The sequence below is a fragment of the Nycticebus coucang genome, chromosome X, assembly GCF_027406575.1.
Source record: "Nycticebus coucang isolate mNycCou1 chromosome X, mNycCou1.pri, whole genome shotgun sequence".
Lineage (NCBI taxonomy): Eukaryota > Metazoa > Chordata > Mammalia > Primates > Lorisidae > Nycticebus > Nycticebus coucang.
Window position 1 is genome coordinate 37,438,948 of NC_069804.1, and position 25,286 is coordinate 37,464,233.

A 25,286-nucleotide genomic window follows, 5' to 3' on the forward strand; every position below is an offset into this window, starting at 1 on the left:
TTGCAATCTGGTATTTTTTTCGATCGAAACCAACATAGTAAGAAACTTATACCATGAAGGTAATTGGGGGAAAGTAGGACTGTCCTTTCTTTCCATTCAACCTTAATATTGCCTGTCTTCATACTCTATACTAAATTACAGTAGAACCTCTGTATGTTGACTCCCCAAGTAACTGTAACAGACTGGTTAACATATGGAGGTGGTCATCATAAAGACCTAGGCCTACTGTATTAATACATACATGTGGTACAGGTCCTGTCTATTAAAATGAGGTCAACTTAAGGAGTTGGTTAACATAGGAAGGTGATCAACTATTTCTTTTTTTAATTTTTCTTTTTATTGTTAAATCATAGCTGTGTACATTAGTGCAATCAAGGGGTACAATGTGCTGGTTTCATATACAATCTTAAACATTCCCATCAAACTGTTCAACGCAGCCTTCATAGTAATTTCCTAGTTATTGTATATAGACATTTGTATTCTGCCTTTAGTAAGTTTCGCCTGTACCCATTCCAAGATGCACCGTAAGTGTGGGCCCATCCATTACCCTCCCTCCACTCTAACCTCCGCCCTCCCTTCCCCTTCCTTGGCCCTTTCCCCATAGTCTTGTGCTATAGTTGGGTTATAGCCTTCATGTGAAAACCACAATTTAGCTTCATAGTAGGGATGAGGACATTGGATACTTTTTCTTCCATTCCTGAGATACTTTGCTAAGAAGAGTATGTTCCAGCTCCATCCATATAAACATGAAAGAGGTAAAGTCTCCATCTTTCTTTAAGGCTCCATAATATTCCATGGTATACATGTACCACAATTTGCTAGTCCATTCATGGGTCGATGGGCACTTGGGCTTCTTCCATGACTTAGCAATTATGAATTGGGCGGCAATAAACATTCTGGCACACATGTCTTTGTTATATTGTGATTTTTGGTCTTCTGGGTATAAACCTAGTAAAGGAATTATAGGATCGAATGGCAGGTCTATTTTTAGGTCTCTAAGTATTCTCCAAACATCTTTCCAGAAGGAAGGTATTAGTGTGCATTCCCACCAGCAGTGTAGAAGTGTACCCTTTTCTCCACATCCACGGCAACATCTCTGGTTTTGGGATTTTGTTATGTGGGCTACTCTTACTAGGGTTAGGTGATATCTCAAAGTAGTTTTGATTTGCATTTCTCTGATAATTAAGGATGACGAGCATTTTTTCATGTGTTTGTAGATCATGCATCTGTCTTCTTTTTTTTTTTTATTGTTGGGGATTCATTGAGGGTACATAAGCCAGGTTACACTGATTGCAATTGTTAGGTAAAGTCCCTCTTGTAATCATGTCTTGCCCCCATAAAGTGTGACACACACAAAGGCCCCACCCCCCTCCCTCCGTCCCTCTTTCTGCTCCCCCCCCATAACCTTAATTGTCATTAATTGTCCTCATATCAAAATTGAGTACATAGGATTCATGCTTCTCCATTCTTGTGATGCTTTACTGAGAATAATGTCTTCCACGTCCATTCAGGTTAACATGAAGGATGTAAAGTCTCCATTTTTTTAATGGCTGAATAGTATTCCATGTATACATATACCACAGCTTGTAAATCCATTCCTAGGTTGGTGGGCATTTAGGCTGTTTCCACATTTTGGCGATTGTAAATTGAGCTGCAATAAACAGTCTGTACAAGTGTCCTTATGATAAAAGGATTTTTTTCCTTCTGGGTAGATGCCTCGTAATGGGATTGCAGGATCAAATGGGAGGTCTAGCTTGAGTGCTTTGAGGTTTCTCCATACTTCCTTCCAGAAAGGTTGTACTAGTTTGCAGTCCCACCAGCAGTGTAAAAGTGTTCCCTTCTCTCCACATCCACGCCAGCATCTGCAGTTTTGAGATTTTGTGATGTGGGCCATTCTCACTGGGGTTAGATGATGATCTCAGGGTTGTTTTGATTTGCATTTCTCTAATATATAGAGATGATGAACATTTTTTCATGTGTTTGTTAGCCATTCCTCTGTCGTCTTTAGAGAAAGTTCTATTCATGTCTCTTGCCCATTGATATATGGGATTGTTGGCTTTTTTCATGTGGATTAATTTGAGTTCTCTATAGATCCTAGTTATAAAGCTTTTGTCTGATTCAAAATATGCAAATATCCTTTCCCATTCTGTAGGTTGTCTCTTTGCTTTGGTTATTGTCTCCTTAGCTGTACAGAAGCTTTTCAGTTTAATGAAGTCCCATTTGTTTATTTTTGTTGTTGCAATTGCCATGGCAGTCTTCTTCATGAAGTCTTTCCCCAGGCCAATATCTTCCAGTGTTTTTCCTATGCTTTCTTTGAGGATTTTTATTGTTTCATGCCTTAAATTTCAGTCCTTTATCCATCTTGAATCAATTTTTGTGAGTGGGGAAAGGTGTGGGTCCAGTTTCAGTCTTTTACATGTAGACATCCAGTTCTCCCAACACCATTTATTGAATAGGGAGTCTTTCCCCCAAGGTATGTTCTTGTTTGGTTTATCAAAGATTAGGTGGCTGTAAGATGTTAGTTTCATTTCTTGGTTTTCAATTCGATTCCAAGTGTCTATGTCTCTGTTTTTGTGCCAGTACCATGCTGTCTTGACCACTATGGCTTTGTAGTACAGACTAAAATCTGGTATGCTGATGCCCCCAGCTTTATTTTTGTTACAAAGAACTGCCTTAGCTATACGGGTTTTTTTCCGGTTCCATACAAAATGTAGAATCATTTTTTCCAAATCTTGAACGTACGATGTTGGTATTTTGATAGGAATGGCATTGAATAGGTAGATTGCTTTGGGAAGTATAGACATTTTAACAATGTTGATTCTTCCCGTCCATAAGCATGATATGTTCTTCCGTTTGTTAATATCCACTGCTATTTCCTTTCTGAGGATTTCATAGTTTTCTTTATAGAGGTCCTTCACCTCCTTCGTTAGGTATATTCCTAGGTATTTCATTTTCTTTGAGACTATGGTGAAGGGAGTTGTGTCCTTACTTAGCTTCTTACCTTGACTGTTATTGGTGTACACAAAGGCTACTGACTTGTGGACATTGATTTTATATCCTGAAACATTACTGTATTTTTTGATGACTTCTAGGAGTCTTGTGGTTGAGTCTTTGGGGTTCTCTAAGTATAAGATCATGTTGTCAGCAAAGAGGGAGAGTTTGACCTCCTCTGCTCCCATTTGGATTCCCTTTATTTCCTTGTCTTGCCTAATTGTATTGGCTAGAACTTCCAGCACTACGTTCAATAGTAAAGGTGACAGAGGACAACCTTGTCTGGTTCCAGTTCTAAGAGGAAAAGCTTTCAGTTTTACTCCATTCAGTAAAATATTGGCTGTGGGTTTGTCATAGATAGCTTCAATCAGTTTTAGAAATGTGCCACCTATGCCTACACTCTTCAGTGTTCTAATTAGAAAAGGATGCTGGATTTTATCAAATGCTTTTTCTGCATCTATTGAGAGGATCATGTGATCTTTATTTTTGCCTCTGTTAATATGGTGGATAACGTTTATGGACTTGCGTATGTTAAACCAGCCTTGCATCCCTGGGATGAAGCCTACTTGATCATGATGAATGACTTTTTTGATGATAAGCTGTAATCTATTGGCTAGGGTTTTGTTGAGAATTTTTACATCTATATTCATGAGTGAGATTGGTCTGAAATTCTCCTTTTTGTTTGGGTCTTTTCCTGGTTTTGGTATCAGGGTGATGTTTGCTTCATAGAATGTGTTGGGGAAGATTCCTTCTTCCTCAATTTTTTGGAATAATTTCTGCAGTACAGGAATAAGCTCTTCCTTGAAGGTTTGATAGAATTCTGGAGTGAAGCCATCTGGACCAGGGCATTTTTTGGTTGGAAGCTTTTTTATTGTTTCTTTGATCTCAGTGCTTGAAATTGGTCTGTTCAGGAGCTCTATTTCTTCCTGGCTGAGTCTAGGGAGAGGGTGTGATTCCAGATATTGATCCATTTCTTTCACATTGTCAAATTTCTGGGCATAGAGTTTCTGGTAGTATTCAGAGATGATATCTTGTATCTCTGTGGGATCAGTTGTTATTTCCCCTTTATCATTTCTGATTGAGGTTACTAGAGATTTTTTCTATTCCTAGTTAGTCTGGCCAATGGTTTATCTATTTTATTTATTTTTTTAAAAAAACCAACTCCTTGTTTCATTAATTTTCTGAATGATTCTTTTGTTTTCAATTTCATTGATCTCTGATTTGATTTTGGATATTTCTTTTCTTCTACTGAGTTTAGGCTTAGATTGTTCTTCTTTTTCCAATTCCATAAGATCTCTTGTGAGATTGTTGATGCGCTCTCTTTCTGTTTTTCGAATGTAGGCATCTAAAGCGATGAATTTTCCTCTCAAAACTGCTTTTGCAGTATCCCACAGGTTTTGGTAGCTTGTGTCTTCATTGTTGTTATGCTCAAGGAAGTTAATGATTTCCTGTTTTATTTCTTCCTGCACCCATCTGTTATTCAACAGGAGATTGTTTAATTTCCATGCCTTTGGGTGGGGTCGAGCATTTTTGTTAGAGTTGAGTTCCACCTTTAGTGCCTTATGGTCTGAGAAAATACAAGGTAAAATTTCAATTCTTTTGATTCTGTTGATATTTGTTTTGTGTCCCAGGATATGATCAATTTTGGAGAATGTTCCATGGGGTGATGAGAAGAATGTATATTCTTTATCTTTGGGGCGGAGTGTTCTATATGCGTCTATCAAGCACAGTTGTTCTAGGGTCTCATTTAAATCTCTTATATCTTTGTTTAATTTCTGTTTAGAGGATCTGTCCAGCTCTGTAAGAGGAGTGTTAAAGTCCCCTGTAATTATGGTATTATCAGATATCATATTGCTCAGACTGAGTAAGGTATGTTTCAAGAATCTGGGAGCATTTAAATTGGGTGCATAGATATTTAGAATTGAAATGTCTTCTTGTTGTATTTTTCCCTTGACCAATATAAAGTGACCATCTTTGTCTTCTTTGACTTTAGTTGCTTTAAATCCACATGTATCTGAAAATGAGATTGCAACTCCTCTTTCCTTCTGAATTCCATTTGCCTGAAAAATTGTCTTCCAACCCTTGACTCGGAGCTTTAATTTGTCTTTTGAAGCCAGGTGTGTTTCTTGCAGACAGCAAATGGATGGCTTGTGTTTTTTAATCCAGTCAACCAATCTATGTCTCTTCAGTGGGGAATTCAAGCCATTAACATTTATTGAGATAATTGATAAGTGTAGTAGTATTCTATTTGTCTTATTTGGCGAGACTCCATTGCTTAGTTTTATCTTTTGCATCAGTGTGGAGGTTAGATTCTGTCCTTTAATTTCTGAGTTCTTACTTTGCTGCTGATCCATTGTGGTGGTCAGTGTGGAGAACAGGTTGAAGTATTTCCTGTAGAGCTGGTCTTGTTGTGACGAATTTCCTCAATGTTTGTATATCCGTAAATGATTTGATTTCTCCGTCAATTTTGAAGCTTAGCTTAGCAGGGTACAGAATTATGGGCTGGAAATTGTTCTGTTTAAGTAGATTAAAGGTAGATGACCATTGTCTTCTTGCTTGGAAAGTTTCATTAGAGAAGTCTGCGGTCACTCTGATGGATTTGCCCCTGTAGGTCAACTGGTGCTTACTCCTGGCAGCTTGCAGAATCTTTTCTTTTGTCTTGACTTTGGACAGGTTCATCACAATGTGTCTTGGAGAAGCTCAGTTAGAATTGAGGCGACCTGGGGTCCGATATCCCTCTGAAAGCAGTGTGTCAGAATCTTTGGTGATATTTGGGAAATTTTCTTTTATAATATTCTCTAGTATGGCTTCCATTCCTCTGGGGCATTCTTCTTCCCCTTCTGGGATTCCTATAACTCGTATGTTGGAATGCTTCATAAAGTCCCATAATTCTGACAGTGAACATTCTGCTTTATCTCTCTTCTTTTCTGCCTCTTTTACTATCTGAGTTATCTCAAGAACTTTGTCTTCTACCTCTGAAATTCTTTCTTCTGCATGGTCTAACCTGTTGCTGATACTTTCCATTGCATCTTTAAGTTCCCTGATTGACTGTTTCAGTTCCTTCAGCTCTGCTATATCCTTTTTATATTCTTCATATCGTTCATCTCTTATTTGATTCTGTTTTTGCATTTCCTTTTGGTTATTTTCCACTTTATTAACAGTTTCCTTCATTGTTTCCATCATTTCTTTCATTGTTTTCAACATGTGTATTCTAAATTCCCTTTCTGTCATTCCTAACATTTCTTTATAGGTGGAATCCTCTGCAGTAGCTACCTCATGGTCCCTTGGCGGGGTTGTTCTGGACTGGTTCTTCATGTTGCCTGGAGTTTTCTGCTGATTCTTCCTCATGAGTGATTTATTTTATCTGTTTCCTTGCCCTAATTTTCCTTTCACTTCTTCTTGCTCTTTAAGTTCTCGTGCCTATGGAAGTTGCGGGCGGGTTTAGACGGATTGAACACACGCGACCACTTGCCAGTTTTCCATGGTTTTAGTCCTCCTCTTGGGGTCCAGAAGTCTCTCGCTGACTCCCTGTATCCTCACATGGGTGATGATAGGCAGATCCCACCAGCCAGAGATGCCTGGAGTCCTATCTCCCCAGACTCACGGAGCCCAGATGCAAGGAAGCTGTTACTTGGCCGCCATCTTGCCGATCAACTATTTCAAAATCTCAACTATCTTAAAAATCTCCTCCTATGTCCTTAATCTTAACTAATGACCTAGAGATCAAATTTTCTGACAAAATATAGTGAATCAGATGAGAACTTCCAAAAGCTGCCACCATCTCAATGAAACAGATACCTTTACCTGTCACTATATGGTCTGTTTTCTCTCCTGTTACAGTAGATGAATTCTTGTCACCACTTTTGTTGCTAGTGGTTCACCATGTTCCATCTGTGATGACTCAAGCTATTCTCTTTTATCCCTAGCTTCATCACCTTTTTTTCTCTTCTAAATTATTTCTTCTTTCATATAAAATCATGGCATTTCTCCTATCTTAAAAATTAACTCTTATCCCCACATCATCTCCTACAAGAAACCTCCCCATTTCATGTCTCTCCTGTATATAAAGCTCCTAAAAAAAGTTGATGACACCTCAATAGTTGAACACTTCAATTTCACACCTCTCATTGTCTCCCGAGCCAGTTTAATCAGGCTTTTTTTTGGATACTTCATTAAAGCTACTTTTGTCATGTTTTCTATGATATCCTTGTTGTCAAATTTAACTATAAACTCTCTCTCCTCATTTTATCTTGCTTCAAAGCTTGCACCCTGAAATAGTTTTTCACTTGCCTCCCAGAACACTGCTCTGTCCTAGCTTCCTCCTGACCTCACATCCACAAAGTGTTGCTTTCATTTGTGTATACATTTTCATTTTATATTCTCTAAATGTTCCAGTATTCCATTTTTGTCATCTTATAGAAATATATTATGGATCATATGGCTGTCTATCTGCTTAGACTATAGGTGATCTCATCCGGCATCATAGTTTTATATGCTAGGTGTATACTAGTGACATCCAAATTTAGTTTTCCAGCCCAATAATATTTTAAAATTCAGGGTTTGAATATCCAATGGTTTTTCTATTATTTCTATCTAAATATCTAACATAATCTCAAAATTTAACATGTCCCCTAAAAAAGTCACTCCTAAACCCTAAAATGCCACCTCCTATATAGTCTTCTTTGTCCCATTAATTGCAACTCCACCATGATATATACTAAGACCAGGCATCATGATGTTATCCTTACCCTTCCCTTGTTATCATATCCCTCAACCTGTCAACAAGTCCTACTAACACTATTTTCTTTGTTTTTTTTTTTTTAATTAAATCATAGCTGTGTACATTGATATGATCATGGGGCATCATTCAGTAGCTTCACAGACCATTTACCAAGTTTCACATATACCCTTGTAAGACGCACCGCTGGTGTAATCCCACCAATCCCATTCCCTCTACCCACCTCCCCTCTCCCTTCCCTCCCTTTCCCCCTTCCCCCTATTCTTAGGTTGTAACTGGGTTATAGCTTTCATGTGAAAAGCCTAAATTAGTTTCATAGTAGGGCTGAGTACATTGGGTACTTTTTCTTTCATTCTTGAGATACTTTACTAAGAAGAATATGTTCCAGCTCCATCCACGTAAACATGAAAGAGGTAAAGTCTCCATCTTTCTTTAAGGCTGCATAATATTCCATGGTGTACATATACCACAATTTATTAATCCATTCGTGGATCGATGGGCACTTGGGCTTTTTCCATGACTTAGCAATTATGAATTGAGCTGCAATAAACATTCTGGTACAAATATCTTTGTTATGATGTGATTTTTGGTCTTCTGGGTATATGCCCAGTAGAGGGATTACAGGATTGATTGGCAGATCTATTTTTAGATCTCTAAGTGTTCTCCATATCTCTTTCCAAAAGGAATGTATTAATTTGCATTCCCACCAGCAGCTAACACTATTTTCAAAACACATGCAGAATATTCCTCTTCTTAACATCATTCTATCAATCTACTTTGAGTTTTAATCTGATATGTCACATGATGTGGTGGGACAAAAATAATACCACATTCAAAGTTATCTACTTCCTAATCCCAAGAAACTGTAAATATTACCTTATATTGCAAAAATCACCTCACACAATATAAGATAGGATTACATTAAGAAATTTAATAGTAAGGACTCATGCTGGATTATCTCAGAGAGCCCAAAATGCAGTCACATGTGTCTTTATAAGAGAAAGGTGGAGACAGTTTGGACAGACATACACAAAAGAGAAGGGAATAGGAAGACAAAGAAGAAAAGGATGCAAGCACAAGCCAACACATGCCAACAGCCACCAGAAGCCAGAAAAGGCAAGGAACATATACTCCTCTAGTGTTACGTACATAGTAGCCACAGAAAACTACTAATACAGATTCCAGATATGAAGTTGCATCTCTAAGAACCTGGGAAAGTTATGAAATGTGACTCCTATGCTTGTGTTATATTATTGCATTAGTATGTTTTACAAGTCTGTAAAGGAATAGCTGAGGCTAGGTGATTTATAAAGGAAAGATATTTATTTGGCTCATGGTTCTGCAGGCTGTATGAGAAGCATAGTACCAGCATTTGCTTCTGGTGAAGGCCTCAGGCTTTTTTCACTGATAGAGAAGATGAAGGCAAGCTGGTGTGCACAGAGATCACATGGAGATAGAGGAAGCAAGAGAGCAAGGGGGAGGCGTCAGGGTATCTTTCACAATCCTGGCAAATAAGGGAAGGGGAAACTCACTCACCATCCTCAGGAAAGTCATTAATCTATTCCTGACGGATCTGCTCCCATGAACCAAACACCTCTCATTAGCCTCCACTTCCAACACTGGGGAACATATTTCAACATGACACTTGGTGGGGACAAACTATGTCTAAATGGTGGAAATTATACGTCAAAGTTGACCTTAAAAGGAGAGTATCCAGATGGGTCTAATCTAATCACACAAATCCTTAACATATTAACTGTCACACTAGAAAAAAATGTTCCCCTCCTTGAGACATGGTTGTTTTATTATGAAAACAGAATAAAAACTTTGAAAACAAAATGATGCTTTCTAATTTAATGAAAAAATTATTTGATATTGTTTTTTTCTGCACATGAGTTACATGCAACTCACATGGCACTAGAATCGAATTTTACACCTCATGCCACATGAGTTGTATGTGACTCACAACATACTTATTGAATTTGTTTCTGAGAATTGAGTATTTGTTACTCCACAAGTATTTTATTGCATCTGGAGTGGACCTTGTAGAATAACACATCAGATAACAAATGATTAAATATCAAAGTAGGTTGATAGAATCATGTTAACAAGAGGAATATTCTGGATGTGTCTTGAAATAGTGTTAATAGTATTTGGTGACAGCTTGTTGAGGGATGAGAACAAGTGTCATATATATCCTTATAAAGAGATGCTGAGAAAGTTGTGAGGTAGACACGGAGCAAAAAATCATGTATTGGTGAGGCAGAGATTTGAGAAATTTGACCAAAAAATTCCAGCAGCCACTAGGAGCTGGGAGAAGCAAGAAACATGTTTTTCTTCAGAATCTTCAGAGTACAGCCCTGCCAACACCTTCGTTTCAACCCAGTGATACTGATGTCAGACTTCTGGTCTCCCAAATAGGTAATAAATTTTGTTGTATTAAGCCACCCAATTTCTGATAATGTGTCACAGCAGGCACAGGAAATAACTTCCTATTCACAATAACATCCTTATAGTTCTCCGTGATCTCAGTTAATTACTGCAGTGTGTTCTGTGAACAGCAGCAATCAGAGAATCAAGTCAGATCATGTGTCTACTATAATGGTGGTGAAGCTTCTCTGTAATTTGAAAATCTCTCACTACATTTAAATACATTTCATTAATGCTATTAGATTGTGGTAGTAAGTCTCCTAAATAATTTATATTAATTGATTTTAACATTTGAAAGTTAGCAACATTTTCCATCAATCACAAAGTTTTGAACTGAGAATCATAATATATAAGTAGAAACAAGATCTGATCTATCTTTGCTTATAAATAATGCAATGGAAAAATTCATATTTGAAAAAATATTTTAAAAATATTTTAATTCATTGGTCTTTTGGTTTATACAATATAGCATAGTCTCATTACTTTCAATTCCCCCCATCGGGGTACTGTCAACAGGATTATGTTAGACGCTGGGATTCTATTCCCACTCAGGAACAATAAGGCTCAAAAATATGGTGCCTGGGAGAACTACCTACCTATATCTATACTTGTGAATGAAACTGAGCAAAATGGTTGAAGTTGGGATAGTAAGCAATTGACTTTTCTTCCTATTCTTGTGTTGACAAGATCCACTGTGATATGAAGCAAGGTCAATAGTCACTCCTGCACTATACCACCTCAATCTATGGAGTGAGTGGAGTCCAGTGAGGACCATAGCCTATACCCCAGCAAGCATCAATAAGAAAGAACAAAGGGATGGGAGGCATCACAGTTGGATTCTGTTTTTTTCTCCCCATATGTGAGCAAGACCAGTGAGAACTGAGCCTCCATCTCCATCTGGCATTAATGAGGTAGAATGACATGGTAGGAGGTGAGGTAGATGGTATTCTGCTTTCTCTCATGTCTTCCCTTGATGTCTGTGGGGTGCAGCAGGGAGCAGAATTTGCCTTACCCAAATTACAGGAGGCAGTACGAGTCAGGGCCCCATAGTCTGCTTCAAGAAGCAATTTAAAATTTTCATCAAATATGAAAAAATAATCTCAGAAAAAATATAAGCTGAATGAAGAACCAAATGTAAATTATAATATTGATTAAATAAAATGATTTAAATAAATATTTTGCTGCATGTGCTCAAGAGTAACATGGAGATGACTGAGAATAGAATTGGTGAAGGTGAGGACAGATCAATAGAATTTATATAATATAATCTAAGCAACAGAGTGAACACAGACTTCAAAAAAATGGATGGAGTTCCAAGGTTCTGTAAGGAAATAACAAAAGAGCTAACATTTGTATCATCAGAGCTCCAGAGGGAAAGGAAAGAGTAAGAATGAAAAATTATTCAAAGAAATAATGTCTGACAACTTGCTGAATGTGATGAAGTACATCACTCTACAGATTCAAGAGGCTGAGTAAACAATCATTTTAAAGTAAAAGAAATCCAAGGCAAGACACATCATCGTTAAACCTTTGAAAACTAAAGACAAAGAAACAAACCTTGAAAGCAGCCGAGAGAAATAGTGCATTGCTTATAGGGAAACACCAATTCAAATGACAGGAGATTTCTCATCCAAAACCATGGAGGCCAAAAGGAAGCAGTTCACATTTTTCAAGTGCTGAAAGGAGGTACCTGTAAACTGTGAATTCTATATCCAGATAATATATCCTTTATGAATAAATGGAAGATGTGGACTAGACATTCTCAGATAAAGGAAAAGAAAGTGAATTTATTATAAACAAATCACTCCTTAAAAAATACCTAAGGAGTATTTCCTAAACAGATATGAAATAACAAAAAGAAATATTAAAACTTGAGAGAAGATGGAATATCAGAATTGGTAAAAATAACCATTAATATAATAAACTATCCTACTTCTCTGGAGTCTCACATCATATATCATGGTTTCAGCAAAACTATTCAACCCTTTGTAACATGATGCTGTGTGTGTATGTGTGTCTGTGGGGGGGGGATGCAGGAGAAGGGGTAGTTTCATGACAATTATATTTTAAAATGTAGGGAGCATAAGATGATCTCAATGGAATTAAGGGATTTTGATGTCTGCTATCGGAGGAGGCCTTGCCTCCTGTGGAGGAACTGCTCTTCCCAGGGTTACCTAATTCCTAGAGCTGATCAAAGACCACCTGTGGAAGCATTTTTCCCAGGCAAACTAACCACCCAGGGCCCACACACTCCCCCAGGCAAACTAACCACCCAGGGCCCACACACTCCCTGGCACCTCTTCTATCAGGCTCTCACACTCCAGGCCGATTACCCCAGGCCAGTATCAGACTACCAGAGATCATTCCTACACCCCACAATTCAATGACCTATTCAAACCAGCCAATCCTACACCTGCTTCCTGACTCATTTCTTCCAATGAAAACCACAACAAAGGCCTTGCTCATGCTTGCCCTAAACTGCCTCCTAACCAACACTGGTGCTTGCATGTGTGGCTTTGCATGGCCTGTATGATTCCTGTTTCTAGGTATCTGTCAGTATAAAAACATCTTTAAAGACAGGCCTTTCTATGGCTGTGTGTCTTTCCTTATCTTGTTAAAATGAATCCCAAGTACATTTTATTTATTTTGTTATTTTTTCTATGAATAGTCTTTATTCCATATGGAAAGGTACAGTAGTTATACAGAAACAAAAACTACATAACAAAAGAGTAAACCTTTCAGAAAGAAAACAAGAAATAAACCCTAGTACTGATAGCAGAACTCATAGAAAGCTTATGAAATAATAAAGCTGCTTGTACGAAGGGCACTGTACTCAGTGAGGAACAAATGTTGAATGACACCAGAAGGTTCATATTCATAAAAAGCGGTCATGATGTTCACAGGAAATGCATCATAACTATTCATTTTTCAAATATTCTGCAAATATAGAACTTCCTTTTCCTCAATTCTAGAAAATAAATTTCATACTCTGACATATAAAACAAATACACTCCCACTTCTCTCAAATTAGCATTTAATCATCCTCCAATAACACCCTTTTCATACAAATATATTTTTCAACCAGGTTCATCCCTGTACCTTATCATTAAAAATGACATTATTCTTAGTAAAGCATCACAAGAATGGAGAAGCATGAATCCTATGTACTCAATTTTGATATGAGGACAATTAATGACAATTAAGGTTATGGGGGGGGAAGCAGAAAGAGGGACGGAGGGAGAGGGGAGGGGCCTTGATGTGTGTCACACTTTATGAGGGCAAGACACGATTGCAAGAGGGACTTTACCTAACAATTGCAATCAGTGTAACCTGGCTTATTGTACCCTCAATGAATCCCCAACAATAAAAAAAAAAATGAATAATACATCAGTTTAGACTAAGGTAGCACCTCAAAGGTGTTCTTATAAACAAGATAAGTGCCATTACTGATATATTGTTAATATGCCATAATAATAAATAATTCAGTGCAATAGCCAATATGGATGAAGCTTACAAAGAACATGCAAATATATGACTGGGGTTTTGTTTTTTTTGCTTGTTTTTAGATTAACTACTTTGAACAGTTGCAATTACAAGTCTGAATGAAACTGGGCTATTTAATGTATACAACATGTGACTATTAAATACTGATTGCATAATAAAACAAAAGCAACAACCAACCATACCTTAAGTATCTGAATTAAATATTGTCCTTAAAAGACCTTGAAAGAATTGTTCCAGGAGCACTGTCATTGTTAGGAGCGGTATGGGAACCGGTTGAGACTAATTTATAAGTACCTCTTAGTATCTTAGCTCAAATCCACTTGACTACGAATCATGATTCCAAGTGAATCATGATTCCTTCAAGCATGAATATAGTTCCAGAAAAGGCGTTATAAAAATATTTTGATCAAGAATCATAACAGCAACAAGTGTTTAATCTTGTTAAAGGAACTGCTATGAAGGGAACAATACTTGGGTGTGCATGCATCTATAATTTTTGTATTGGATAATGTTTACATCCTAGGATAAAAATGAAAGGTCAGATGGATAAAGATGGACATATACTGTGCTTGGCATTTGTAATAACTTTGTCATAAGATCTGTTTAATATACTTGCTGACCGGTTATCTGCTTTTATACTTGACGTAAATTATCTGAAACCCAGCCATACGTACCCTGTGACCTTTGGCTTAGTGAAAACTGCCCCTCCCCATGTGGCTGTTTGCTATATAGTCCACTTGTTCCTCATCTCACTGCCCTAGAATATATCCCACTTCTCTCTTTCTCTTTCTTTCATTGTTTGAGCCCCATGCCGCCCCCAGACTTTCCTGTCATCACCCCTAATCTCTATGGCTTTCTGAGACCTGTGAATATTACATTTCTTCGGTTTCATGCATTTTTGTCTCACCTGAAACAAACACCTGAATCTAACACTCCCCTACCCCTGCACCCCATCCCATGACCCCGGGGCTTTCCTAGAGAGTTGTTGTCTTGGCTAATGGCCACTCTTCAATAGAAAGATCTCAAAACCAAAGTAGAAAGAAACCATGGCAATAAAAATCATAGCATATGTAATTTTTAAAGGATAAAATATGTATTATTCATACCAGTGCTAATAACCAGAGCTAAATTAGCAGAGTTATAGCATCAACATTTACAAAAGAGTCATTTATAGTTTTTTTATGAGAGATAATTGTTATGAATCATAATGTCGATTTTTGTTGATACATATCATTTAATTTAGCAATCAAGAATAAAAATGTTATTTGTAAAAATAATAAGTTTTTGAAATCCAGTGCTGCCATTTATGAATTTGAAAAGGTCTTCCAAAACTCAGTGTTTACTGATATTTAACAATGTCTGCTGCCGCCTGATATAAAACATGCCCAGATTTCCAGGTAATTGGAAACTTTCATGAAAGTTTATGAAATTATGTTGCCAGCTGAGCATGGTTTCATTTTTTTTAATAAAACTTTCCTTCTTATTATGTCAAATGACCAGTTTTCCACACAACTGAGTTTAGGTTCTAATCCGATACATTTATAATTATGATTTATAGCATAAAGCAGGTGGGTTTCCTAGCTAGTCAGTGATGCTGCTAATTTTATTTTAAAACACAAAACTATAGCTCTTGATTTGCAAAGATGCCTGGATGCCTGCCCTTCAAAAAAACTATAGCCTGAAATTTAGGCCTACTTATACCATCAGAATATTTCCATGAAAAGAACAAAATTAAGCCTACTAAAATAATTGGCAATCCTGGATTTATGATAAGGAACACAAGGCACAGTGTCATTTCTCTTTTCTCTCATTTTATGTATTTTGCTTAGATTCCAAAATACAGGTAAATATTTTGAGAAAGAGAGGACTAATGCCTGCATAGGAGGTTATAAAATACCAGGCCTTTCTAAGAGGCATATTAGTGGATGGATGTGTATAGACAGTAGACAGAGAGAAAGGCAGATAGAGAAGTACGTACATTCTGAGTCAATCAAGGACTTTTGATGGGACATGGCTTTTCTTTAGTAAAATTGGCTACAGTAAAAATTTCCTACAGTGAAATGAAACCTGATTAGTAGTGATAGCCAACACTTCCTTTCCCTCTCTCATCTTCTTTCTTCCTATTTTATTATTTAATTTTTTTAAGATTAATATGAGGATACAAATGATAAGTGTACATTGTTTGGGCTGGTTGGGCAAAGTCCAAGTTGTACCTGAGCCCTTCACCCACAGGTGTGCTGTATACCCTTACGTTGTGCACATTAGCTGAGAGCTTACCAATTCCCTCCCTCTTCCCCTCTCCCCACTGCCCTCCCTCTTCCCACTCCCCTATCACCCCAAGTAGAATTTAATTGCATTTCTCTTTGCTGTGGGCATGTAGTGGTTTGTATTTATTATATTAGCTTCATTTTTCATCTGAGGAAAATCTCACTTAGAAATTTAAATAACTTTCATCCAGTTCCCCAGAACTAGTGAATAATGGAGCATAGATTTAACCCTGTGGACTGCCAACCCACGCCAACTTAATCTCTCTGACAGTACTCAATGTCAGCAACTAATGACTAAGTGAACTGGTTTACTAGGCTCTTGGCATTAAGCCACTGTTAATAGAACTGAATTTCTATTATTGATATAGGAAAAGTTTTCTGGGTTCTCAGCTGCATTAAATCTTCTCTTAGTATAGTACAGAAGGAAAGGAAGACAGTGATTGATCAATGAGATATATTAGCTATAGTAGTAATATCAGTAGTAGCTATAGACATTATCTTATCTCGAATTTCCCTGTAGTTTAATTTAAATCAACATTAGCTATTTTCCCAGAAAATATATGCAGTTTCTTAACAATCTTTAAAATTTTAGGGCCAAGCACGGTGCCTCATACCCGTAATCCCAGCACTCTGGGAGACTGAGGCAGCTAGATCAGCAGAGCTCAGGAGTTTGAGACCAGCCTGAGCAGGGCAAGACCCCTTCCTCTACTAAAAATAGAAAAAACTAGTCGAGTGTCATGGTGGGTATCTGTAATCCCAGCTACTTGGAAAGCTGAAGCAAGAGGCTCACTTGAGCCTAAGAATTTGTGGTTGCTGTGAGCTATGACGCCATGGCACCCTACCCAGGGCAACAGAGTGAGACTCTGTCTCAAAAATAATAATAATAATAATAATTGTCTTTTGAATAAATAAGGAAAAATACTATCAGAAAATAGTAGGGCTGGAAGGAGCATCCAAACACTCATGTAAAGCCAGAAACCCTTTCCACTCATCCGTGTTATGCTGTCAAGTGGTTATGCAGCATGTGCTTGACCGTCGTCAATGATAGAAAACTCTCTCCTGTACGGTGTATCTCATCAGCATTCTCTAACAATGGAATTTTTTACTCATTTGAGCCAGTAATGAAATGTTTACAGTAAAAGCAATACTTGATTCAAGCATAATTTTAGTTTTAATCTTAAATGACAGCATAAAATTTTAACTTACAGGTGCTCAGTCCAAGGTGTAAAATTTACCTTAGGAATCATATGTGTACTGAATAACCCCAAATCCTACTTTAAAAGCATTATGTTATGTCTCAAACATTTTTCTAAGAAGTATGGATTTGTGTTTTTTTCCCCAGTTGCCTATATGAGTGATGTGATCTTTCATTTAATACCTATTTGTTCTGCTCTAGTCTCTTTGATCGTGTCTTTGGACAGCTTTTTAAAACTCAAACATCAGATAGCTCTACAAAAGATGGGCAGGGTTAAACAGCAACAGGCTCTAATCCTTCAGAAGGAAATTCAATCCTTAAAATGTTTTCTCATTATTCAAGATATACCCTCATTCAGTCAAGGGGGTATAGGTTAAGAAAGGAAGAAGGTTTCATTCTTAGTTTTTTTCCATCATCATAGCAGCCAAATGGCTGTTAGGAGTCAAGTTTCTCTATCTTCCCTACGTTTTGAGAGCCTGGAGTTAGAAGCTCTGTAAGCAAATTTAATGACATCTCATGCCACAGACTCTGCAATAAGATATAAAAGAAAAGATAATCTCATGTATTTGATTGCTAGCCTTGCCATAACAAAATACCACAGATTGAGTGACTTAAACAAGAGAAGTATTTTCTCACAGTTCAGGAGGTTAGAAGTCCAAGGTCAAGGTGTCAGCAGGTTTGATTTCTTCTGAGGCCTCTTTTCTTGACTTGTAGGTGATCATGTTCTTGCCATGGCTTTACATGGTCTTTTCTCTGCACACATGTTCCTGGTGTCTCTCTGTGTGTCCAAATCTCCTCTTCTCATAAGGATACCAGTAAAACTAGATTTGGACCCACCTCATGTCACTTAATCACCTTTTTAAACACCCAGCCTTCAAATACAGTCACATTCTGAGATACTGGTGATAAGGTTTCAATACATGAATTTTTTATAGGGAGGCACTCAGCCAATTACATCTCAGAAGAAAAAAGGACAAGATTCTTCTCTAAACCACCACATTAACAATTCTGTTCCATTTTTGTCCTAAATTAAAGAAGACTTTTTCAAAAGATTAGTTACTGAAAATATGAAAAATTCAAGTGGAAAAATACATAGATTTCATGTGTAAAAGTGGTTAATGGAAAGTCATATTCTTGATGACTTGATGTTTTAAAAATAAAAATTTGTATTCTTATTTGAAATAAATTGCTATAACAAAAATAATAGCATGACTTAAGGTGCTAGTATATTTCTTAGTGTCTCTTTGATTATCTGCCAAAAACCATTTCTAATTCCATACTAAGTGTTATAAATTATGTACTGTAGAAGAGAAATGCAATGCCACTGAAGTGATTAAAAATGAATACCCCAGGATGAAATGCTTTTGTTACTAAAATTAAGGCATGTTTACTTTCTTGAGAAGATTTTCTTCTTGAGAAACACAAAAATTCAGAACTATTAAAATGTTATGCAATTTCCATTTTATAATATAAGATCAATGGGTAAAAATGTCTAACTCCTTTAATCAAAAGAGCATTTCAAAATAGCAGTTTTAAATATACTTGAAGTAAAATTTGAATGCTAATTGCAATTGGACTATTGCAGATCTTAAAAGTAAAACAATAATAATAAAACAAATGTCATTCTTTCTAACATGCCTCATATACTAAACATGATATATTATTAGGGTTTGTAAAATGCTAGAAGTAATGAATACCTCTGTCATAAAATGTATAAAGTGTAAGATAATTTATGTAAAATAAAATATGCACATTTTCCCAGATGGTTAGAAGGGTTTTGAACCTCAAGAATGATGATTATAATAGAAGAAATTAAATCTATCTGTAGTTTAATCTTGTAGTTTCTGCATGGAAATGAATAAAAAAGAATGAAGTAAGTTCAAACATTTTGAGTTTAGAATATGTTTTTTTAGATTGTTTAATAAATATAATGGTCATCATGCCAGCTAAATTTCCCAGTCAGAAGATAGAAACAACTGATGTGACTTTTCCCAGTTTCCTGATAAATTCATCTTTATCCTCTAGCAACAATGAAATTTTAGACTGGCTGGAAATCTACTCCAAGAACCTAGAAACATTTTATGTAATGAGTTGGGTGCTCAAATAAGAAAAATACAGTACTAGTTATACTCTTGATCTTGGATAGGTATTGGATGGACAAAATTTTAGCTATCCCTAAATGTTATGTTTATGTATAAACATAGGGTGATCCTATTAAAAATATAATTTGCCTCTGTATTCCAATCTACTTCCTGGAGCTAACTTTCATTTCAAAAATTCTTTTAAAAAATGAACTGGAAAAGAAGGTAGTTATTTCTACTAGAAAATAAAGCATCTATAATAGAAACAAAGTGATAGTTACACATGAAGAGCAAGGAAGACCAAAGCAAATATCTAGGAAATTCAGAAAGAGATCCAAATACATACGGAAATTCCATGATTCCACATTTCAAATCAGTGATCTTTCAATTAAGTGATTTTTTTCAGTCTTTTTTTTTTATTAAATCATAGCTGTGTACAATAATGCAATCATGAGGTACAATGTGCTGGTTCCATATACAGTCTGAAATATTTTCACCGAACTGGTTAACATAGCCTTCATGGCATTTTCTTAATTATTGTGTTCAAACCCTTATACTCTTCACTTAGTAAACTTCACCTGCACCCTTCCAATAATAGTTCCATATGAAAATAAGAAACATAGGTACATTGATTTGGTAACCTGAGACTTTTTTTTTTCTTCTTTTTTGAGACAGAGTCTCAAGCTGTCACCCTGGGTAGAGTGCTGTGGCATCACAGCTCATAGTAACCCCAAACTTTTGGGCTCAAGCGATTCTTTTTTTTTTTTTTTGTAGAGACAGAGTCTCACTTTATGGCCCTCGGTAGAGTGCCGTGGCCTCACCCAGCTCACAGCAACCTCCAACTCCTGGGCTTAAGTGATTCTCCTGCCTCAGCCTCCCGAGTAGCTGGGACTACAGGCGCCCACCACAACACCTGGCTATTTTTTGGTTGCAGTTTGGCCGGGGCAGGGTTTGAACCCGCCACCCTCGGCATATGGGGCCGGCACCTTACCGACTGAGCCACAGGCGCCGCCCGGGCTCAAGCGATTCTCTTGCCTCAGCCTCCCAAGTAGCTGGGACTACAGGCTCCTACCACAACACCCAACTATTTTTTGGTTATAGTTGCCATTGTTATTTGGCAGGCCCGGGCTGGGTTCGACCCTGCCAGCTCCAGTGTATGTGGCTGGCACCCTAGCTGCTGAGCTACAGGCACCAAGCAAGAGTACTAGAGTTTTTAATTAAAAAGGCTTATTTGTTGTGACATTATTTTTCTATTCTTTCGATTTAAACATTATAAGATAGCATGGTGTAAGTAAGTACTCATTTTTATCTCTCTTGACTCCTTACACTATCTGCACTATCTAAAAGTCTAGGTTTATTTTTAGTGGTAATATAATCTATTTTTAGTGATAACATAATCTTTGTAAGGGCAACTGATAATTTCTAAAATTTATTTTCTTAAAGATGCATGCATGGTTCATTTGACTCAGCTTTGGCTGTTTTTATCCAAACACATTATAAAATGAATTAATCTCTAATTTCACCACAATTAAAAAGAAGAGTGAAATTTCCATAAAATGCAGGCTTAAGATTTGTACTTATGACCTTTAAAATATATAGTCATCAACTTGTTATTTCATTAACTTGAAGGGAGGTTTATAGATTTGAAGTCACAACAGACAATCTCTTTTATTGTGCAAAAAATGATTGAGAACCACAATAAAAATATCAATAAAAAAGAAAATAGTACGTTTGATGTTCAAACCTATAAGTTCTTATAAAGATCTCTCTGTGTATGCAAATGTAATGATCTTCATAATATAGAAGACTTTTTATAGAAAATGTATTTATTTTAATTAATTCTATTTCACTACAATGATTTATTAAAAATACAGAGCTCACCTGGGCGCAGGTGGCTCACACCTATAATCCCAGCACTCTAGGAGGCTGACACGGGTGGATCACCTGAGCTCAGGAGTTCAAGACCAGTGTGAGCAAGAGCAAGACCCTGTCTCTACCAAAAATAGAAAAATTAGCCAGGCTTTAGGGTGGGTGCCTGTAGTGCCATCTACTTGGGAGGCTAGGGCAAGAGGATCGTTTGAGCCCAAGAGTTTGTGGTTGCTGTGAGCTATGATGCCCTGGCACTCTACTGAGGGTGCCAAACTGAAAACTGTCTCAAAAGAAAAAAAATACAGAACTCATAATGACAAAGTAGAAGATAACAGACTTTGTTTAGATAACTGATTAAACAATATAATCTTTCCATGGAACTTTGGGAAAATTATTTAACTCAAATGTCTCAATTTATCCAACTTAAAAAAACAGAATAGCACTTTATATATTGTTGTTTTTCTGGGAATTAAATAAGATATTATATAAAAATACTTAGCACAGAGCCTGGTATATAGTAAGTACTCATAAATGTTAACTATTAATGACGTTAGTTATTAGTTATTATTAACTATGGTAATATGCCTTCGAACATTTTAATTTCCTCAAAGAATACAATTAAAAATTTGAAAATTTAGAAGAATTTTCAGTTGGAATGTTTTGCAGAAAGACTATTTTTATTTCTATTTTTTATGTTTTCTTAATAGTTTAGTACAGTATTCTCATCTGAGACAAAATGGTTTTGATTACCATCAGTCATAACAAAGAATTTTTTAAAAGTGTAGTCAAAAATCCTCCCTTTTCTTTCAAAGAAGTAGTGTGTTATTCTTCAAAGTAAACGAAGACACTCAATTGCTTGAAAATTCTTCCTCTTTCAAGTGGCCTAAAGCTCGCTATTCCTCTACCTTTTCGAGACGTGTCCAACAGATAGTTTTTATTTTGTTTTTGGTATTTTCCAAGTATGGTCTCATGACCATCTGCTTTTGGATCCCATGAGGTGCTACTTAAGCATGCAGCTTCCAGGGCTCCAGCTAAGACTGAATTAATCAGAATGTCTAGGGATAGGGCTCAGCAAGCTCCATGTCTCTCAAGGTTCTCAGGTGGTTCTTAATCATAGTAAAGGTTGAAAAATTTGAATCCATCAGACCACAAGAAAATACTGTCAGTTTTTCAGTCTTCTGCTTTTCCCAAATGGGAGCAAATGCCTCTTTCTTTCACAAATAAGCTATGACTTTCCTCATGGATCAGCTAAATAAATGAACAGTTTTTACAGGTAGCCACAATTTGGGAGCTCCAGTCAGAGACTTGAATCCATTATTGTCTAGAAGAAAATACACAAGAAATTAAAGAATCAAAAATGACTGCATCTTCTCACTTTGTTTAATGTAGTAAGGCTTGAAAAGACTCATGAGTTGTATGCTTCCTTCATCACTTCAGGAAACACCACCCATCATTTTCATCAGGGCTTCTGGTCTCTTTGGAAGAATGTCTTACCTCAGGATATAATGTGTTTTTCTCAGTAGGGTTGGTGACATTTGAGGAAAAGGAGTGAAGTACATGTATAATTTAGTATAATGAATTTTTTTTTGTTGTTCAGAAGCAATTTTGAAAAATTCATAATCAGCATTAAAGAATTACTTTCTTCAGTTAAATTATATTCTATAAATATTTATTACATTAAATTTTTTTTGTGTGTGCCTTACAGGATTTGAATTGCCTCCCAATGGAAATGTAGAAATTCCAGTGTTATTTATGCCCCAAATGATGAAACTGCACAAAACAATCACTATTATTCAAATGAGGAGAGCAAACAGAAAAAATTGGCCTATTGACAATTTTGATGAATTGGATATAGACATGCAAAGGTAACGTTTAAATAAAGATACTGAAGGAAAATGATTTTGACGGCACTGATGTGATAAGTTTCCTTGACATGTAAAGCCCATGATTTTATATTGTCTTCTAAAATTCTTCTGTTCAGGAAAGGAAAATATATTTGCTATATGGGTATATAAATTATATTATATACTTATAAAATAAAAAATACTACACATTATATAATATATACTTATATGTTTGAAGTATGTTTTATGTATTTTAATATACATTTAATATATTTAAATGTATATAACCCTTATTTGGATTTCAACATGACAAACAAGCTTAATCTTAAATATCATTAGCAAAGAATAAAAGTCAGAGGCATGAAAAGGAACTTCTTTTTGACTGGGAAAATAGTGACTTTTAAGACAAAAAATAATCAATATCCAGAGGACAACTTAAATCAATTTGTCTGGGCAAAGTATAGGGCTTATGATGTTGGCATTCAGTAAGTGGTAACACTGTGCCAAGTGGATACGATGTCCTGAGGAAACATTGCTATTACGACTACCATATACTGCTATGACACTACCGTGTCATTGCCAAATGCAAGTTACTTGTGCCCTTCTTGCTTAGCTTAAATTTAAGCAAACTCCAGTAATGGAACAAAATGTAAATGTTTTCTCTCTTCTTATAATTTAACTAAATCATGGTCTAGAAATTTTACTTAAAAAGAAATTCTGATTTTGTCCTACATATGTGTATTTCTTCCACTAGTTTTTAAAATTCCTTACTATTGGCCCATTAGTGTCCATTCTGCCACTCATTTCACCACCTTTACAGTCAAGCCTGGCTACATACTTTGGGACTCCCAGCAAAAAATGAGAATGAGTAAGCCCTTGTTCAAAAAATATCAAGAAGTCCGGGACAGTTGCAGCAGTGTATTCAACAAGCATAAAGCCCCTTGTAAGCTTGGGATCTTATGCAATTGAACAAGTCAGATGCACAACTGGTCCTGTCTGTCCCACTTTGCTTTTTATTTGAATAGGAACATCCCATCTTCAATGAGGAGCAGAAATTTTTTTTTTCTTGGTATTGCTATCTTTCTGGTATATGATGAAAATATTTGGACAAATGCTTTCTTTCTTTTAAATGATATCCTCTAAAATTAAATTCCTTATCACTTTCTAAACTTCCATACCTCATGGCATTTTTTGTTTTGTGTTTTGCCTATCCATTTACAAAATAATTTGTGAGGACTGCATTACTTCTGATTAATCACATCAGTAAATACCAATAACAATCTTTAAAGTAGGTAAAAATCTCTTCCATGTTAACATATATTTCATGATGGTTTTGTTATAGCTTTCTTTGTGATAATTTCCCAGGATTGGCTCTGAAGTGCTTATAAAATCGACGTTTTCAGAAAAAAGTTTTCTATTTCATCAGTTTCTCTCTACCAAAGTTTACATTCACAAGCTTTAGTGAAAACCCATGACGTTGGGCGGCACTTGTGGCTCAGTGGGTAGGGCACCGGCCCCATATACCAAGGGTGGCGCTTTCGAACCTGGCCCTGGCCAAACTGCAACAAAAAATAGCCGGGCGTTGTGGCGGGTGCCTATAGTCCTAGCTACTCAGGAGGCTGAGGCAAGAGAATTGCCTAAGCCCAGGAGCTGGAGGTTGCTGTGATCTGTGACACCATGGCACTCTACTGAGGGTGATAAAGTGAGACTCTGTCTCTAAAAATAAATAAGAAAAAAAAAAGAAAAACCATGATGTTAATAAAGAATAAGCTCTTTTATGTTAATGTGAAAAGTTCTTCTCTTTTTTATTCACTCTTATTATTTTAATTTCTAATTAGGACTCTTGGAGTAGAGAATGCAGAAATCCGAGCAATATACTGGATGCACCCCATTCTCGGCATCCCACAGGCTCCATTTCCTAGATGTCCTCAAGGTAAGTATAGAGTCAGAGAATACTAGAATTCTAAGGCACCTTAGACATCCTCTAATTCCTTATCTTTATAGTTCAAGGTCCATAGAAAGTACATAATGACCTGAGCAGCCCTATGGGTGGGAATGCTGAGACATAAACCTGCTTTACCAATGAATCCAATGACTGTCCACAAAACCACACCATTTCCTGTTGCCTTCCTATTGGTGAAACTCAGATATCAGTTAAGGTTAAAATGAAATTAATTTCAGGCCTCTTGATCCCATACAGCACTGCACTAAATCTGTAAGATTCCCGGGTACACTTGTTCACGGGTCACTTTTAATCGTCCTCTATCAGCTTCTGCGTAACTCTCAGTCTCATGTAAGAACTATCCTGTGGGTATACCTTTATTCTTACTTATCTCAGTCACAAAACCTTTCTGCAGTTCTCCAAAA

At 36.5% G+C, this 25,286-nt stretch overlaps 1 protein-coding gene across 1 annotated transcript in view; it reads left to right on the forward strand.

Moving 5' to 3' along the window:
- CFAP47 (cilia and flagella associated protein 47) overlaps positions 1–25,286 on the forward strand; it is a 307,856-nt gene that overhangs the window by 252,889 nt on the left and 29,681 nt on the right. The window contains exons 58-59 of the mRNA XM_053578992.1: positions 22,781–22,940; positions 24,758–24,852. Of these exons, the coding sequence (XP_053434967.1) occupies positions 22,781–22,940; positions 24,758–24,852 (255 nt within the window). The remainder of the gene's footprint in view (positions 1–22,780; positions 22,941–24,757; positions 24,853–25,286) is intronic.